At 57.5% G+C, this 3418-nt stretch overlaps 1 protein-coding gene across 1 annotated transcript in view; it reads right to left on the minus strand.

Moving 5' to 3' along the window:
• Positions 1–288: 288 nt before the first annotated feature.
• The window catches only part of DLST (dihydrolipoamide S-succinyltransferase), a 5778-nt gene continuing 2648 nt past the window's right edge, over positions 289–3418 (minus strand). Inside the window, 8 exon segments of the mRNA XM_018574848.1 lie at positions 289–731; positions 733–906; positions 1224–1307; positions 1387–1460; positions 1918–2048; positions 2122–2219; positions 2900–2976; positions 3267–3413. Coding sequence (XP_018430350.1) covers positions 579–731; positions 733–906; positions 1224–1307; positions 1387–1460; positions 1918–2048; positions 2122–2219; positions 2900–2976; positions 3267–3413 — 938 coding nt within the window. The 3' untranslated portion in view covers positions 289–578.

A 3418-nucleotide genomic window follows, 5' to 3' on the forward strand; every position in this document is an offset into this window, starting at 1 on the left:
TGGCCGCGCCCATCGACAGTATTATCGCTGTTTGATTAATGGGATGATTTCGGTCACTTCCACGCAGTACATAAGACGGCAGTGATGTCACTAGGTCACATGACTCCATGTTTGAGCTATACACCTGGCAGGGTAGCAGGTTCCCCTAACAGAGCATTTCGGAGTTCACAGAGAAGTTCCATGATCCTCGCGGGGGAGTCGCCTTTCACCTCCACAATGTTACCACGTCACTCCGATAGTCTCATATTGCAGCTGAGCAAATACAATGCTTTCTACTCACAAAACGTATTTTCATAAACGGCATTTATTTTTTACACATTTAAAATCGGGAAGGTCTTTAAATATCGTAGTCAGCTCTGTATATGGTGCCAAACCGAGAGGAGGAGTCACCCAGTGTCTGATAGGTGGAAGAGGCGATGGCCCAACCCACCGGAGGAGGAGTCTGTAGAAAGCGCACAGCAAGTCTCTGAATTGGCGCCTGTTGTCTCAGTGGGGGTGGGGCGGGGGGGTTGTGGCCCCAACTTAAAACTGGGGAGAAAGGGAGTAAATAGATCATTGAGCATGGTGCAGAAGATCCCTCAGAGGTCCAGAAGGAGGACACGAGGATCCTCCACCACAGACTTGATCTTCCGCAGGAAAAGGACCGCTTCCCTGCCGTCTATCAGTCGGTGATCGTAGGTGAGTGCGACGTACATCATCGGGCGCACCTCCACCTGTGAAACCAGCGAACAAAGTAATAGACCACGAGCCCAAAGAGGGGAGGTCGAAGATGCCATGCATTCCCAAGATGGCGGACTGCGGAGGATTGATAATGGGCGTTCCAAACAGGGATCCGAACACCCCGCCATTGCTGATAGTGAAGGTGCCGCCGTCCATGTCCTCGATCGCCAACTCATTCTTACGAGCCTGACGAGGAAAACGCGCTTCCATTATATATAAGGTCCAGAAGATCTCCCGCTTCCCGCCCCGTGGGGGATATTACGTGCCACACCCACCACTGACCCTCCCACTTCCCACCCTGTTTGTGATGTCATACTCCACACGCATCACTGACCCTCCCACTTCCTGCCCTTTGTGTGATGTCACGCTCTATATAGCAGTTACCCCTCCCCAAATCATTCTGGGTATCTTCCAAGGTGAACCAGCACTGGTTTGTCCAATGCTCTTCCTGATTGGCCACTGAGGAGTTAATGGCGGCGTGTGTCATGTGATGCGGTTGTCACCTTCTCTCCCAGCTCTGCGATGGTCCGCTCGATGTCAGCAAAGTTCATGGACTCCACACTGCGTAGCACAGGAACCACCAGACCCTGCGAGGGGAGGAGACAGGGCGAGTCAGAGCAACATCTTCCTGCTAACCCCGCCCCCCCGGACTGTTCACCTACTTACCCTGGGGGTAGATACGGCCACACTGATGTCTATATAGTCTCTGTACACAATCTCCTTTGTTGTATCATCAATGACTGCAAGAGAAAGGAGGGGGCGTGGCTTTCATAAAAGAGAACTCAACCTACACCCGGGGAGCAGCTGTAAGTGGGAGTCTAGTATGCAGGGAGGGGACAGAGACCAGGGATTGGAGGGGGAGGAGCCTCTATAATACAAATGGAGGGGACAGACTGGAGGGAGGAGCCTCAATAATATGCAGGGAGGAGACAGAGTGGAGAGGGAGGAGACAAACTGGAGAGGGAGGAGCCTCTATAACATGCAGGGATGGAAGAGACTGGAGAGGGAGGAGCCTATATAACATGCAGGGAGGGAACAGAGTGGAGAGGGAGGAGCCTCTATAACATGCAGGGAGGGAACAAACTGGAGAGGGAGGAGCCTCTATAACATGCAGGGAGGGGACAGAGCCTGGAATAATGGATCATGGACACAGATTGGAGGCTGTAAGAAGGGGCAGGGCTCAGAGTGGCAGCTCACCAGCATTGACGGCTGGCTGGTCCTGGAGGGCGAAGGCCGCGGCTTTAACAAACGCCGACATAAAGCCGAGCTTCAGATTGTGTTTCTTCAGGAAAGCGTCTTTGTGCAGCGTCCTCATCTGCTGCATGTTACTGGGGGAGGAGAGACGCCATATCAGACTCCAAGAAGGAGGACCCGCCCCTCCCCCCACCGCTGGACACTTACCTCATATCCACCTCATTGAATGTGGTCAGCATCGCGCATGTGTTCTGAGCTTCCTTCAGCCGCTGAGCGATTCTCTGACGCATGCGGTTCATCTTCACCTGCAAAGGGCACAAAGAGCGGAACAGCACACAGTGCATGCAGGCGTCAGGAGAGGGAAGAGGGGCGCACCCTGCGGGTGTCAGGGAAGGGAAGAGGGGCGCACCCTGCGGGCGTCAGGAGAGGGAAGAGGGGCGCCGCCTGCGGGTGTCAGGGAAGGGAAGAGGGGCGCACCCTGCGGGCGTCAGGAGAGGGAAGAGGGGCGCCGCCTGCGGGTGTCAGGGAAGGGAAGAGGGGCGCACCCTGCGGGCGTCAGGAGAGGGAAGAGGGGCGCCGCCTGCGGGTGTCAGGGAAGGGAAGAGGGGCGCACCCTGCGGGCGTCAGGAGAGGGAAGAGGGGCGCCGCCTGCGGGTGTCAGGGAAGGGAAGAGGGGCGCACCCTGCGGGCGTCAGGAGAGGGAAGAGGGGCGCCGCCTGCGGGTGTCAGGGAAGGGAAGAGGGGCGCACCCTGCGGGCGTCAGGAGAGGGAAGAGGGGCGCCGCCTGCGGGTGTCAGGGAAGGGAAGAGGGGCGCACCCTGCGGGCGTCAGGAGAGGGAAGAGGGGCGCCGCCTGCGGGTGTCAGGGAAGGGAAGAGGGGCGCACCCTGCGGGCGTCAGGAGAGGGAAGAGGGGCGCCGCCTGCGGGTGTCAGGAGAGGGGGAGGGGCGCACCCTGCGGGTGTCAGGAAAGGGGGAGGGGCTTACCCTGTGTTCTGAGCGAGTGCTGCCAGCCGGGGGGACCTCAGATACGTGGACAGCGGACGTTGGCTTCACAGCAGACACTGCAAGATCATTATCGGTCAATAACTCCACCCACCGAACCGATCCCCCAATACCAATGAGTACAACCAGCTAAGGAACTGCCACGCCCACTCAGTGTCATTGTCCAATCACTAAACTCCATATACCAATGTCACGTGACCAGACAGCCAACCAATGCCATGTGACCAGACAGCCAACCAAAGTCACGTGACCAGACAGCCAACGCCATGTGACCAGACAGCCAACCAATGTCACCTGACCAGACAGCCAACCAATCACACATCAGCCGCCATCTTTCTCAGCCACGTACCAGGCTTTGTCTCCAGTGGTTGGGAGGAGACGGGTGGCACAGGGGGGAGGGATGTGGGTATAGGACCAGCAGTAGGCGGGGCTGAAGAAGGCTGTGGGCTGGCTGGAGGCGGGGCTGAGGACTCGGTTGGTTTGCTTTTAGCAGCGCCTGAA

This window comes from Nanorana parkeri, unplaced genomic scaffold (assembly GCF_000935625.1).
Source record: "Nanorana parkeri isolate BGI_ZX_2015 unplaced genomic scaffold, ASM93562v1 scaffold3287, whole genome shotgun sequence".
Lineage (NCBI taxonomy): Eukaryota > Metazoa > Chordata > Amphibia > Anura > Dicroglossidae > Nanorana > Nanorana parkeri.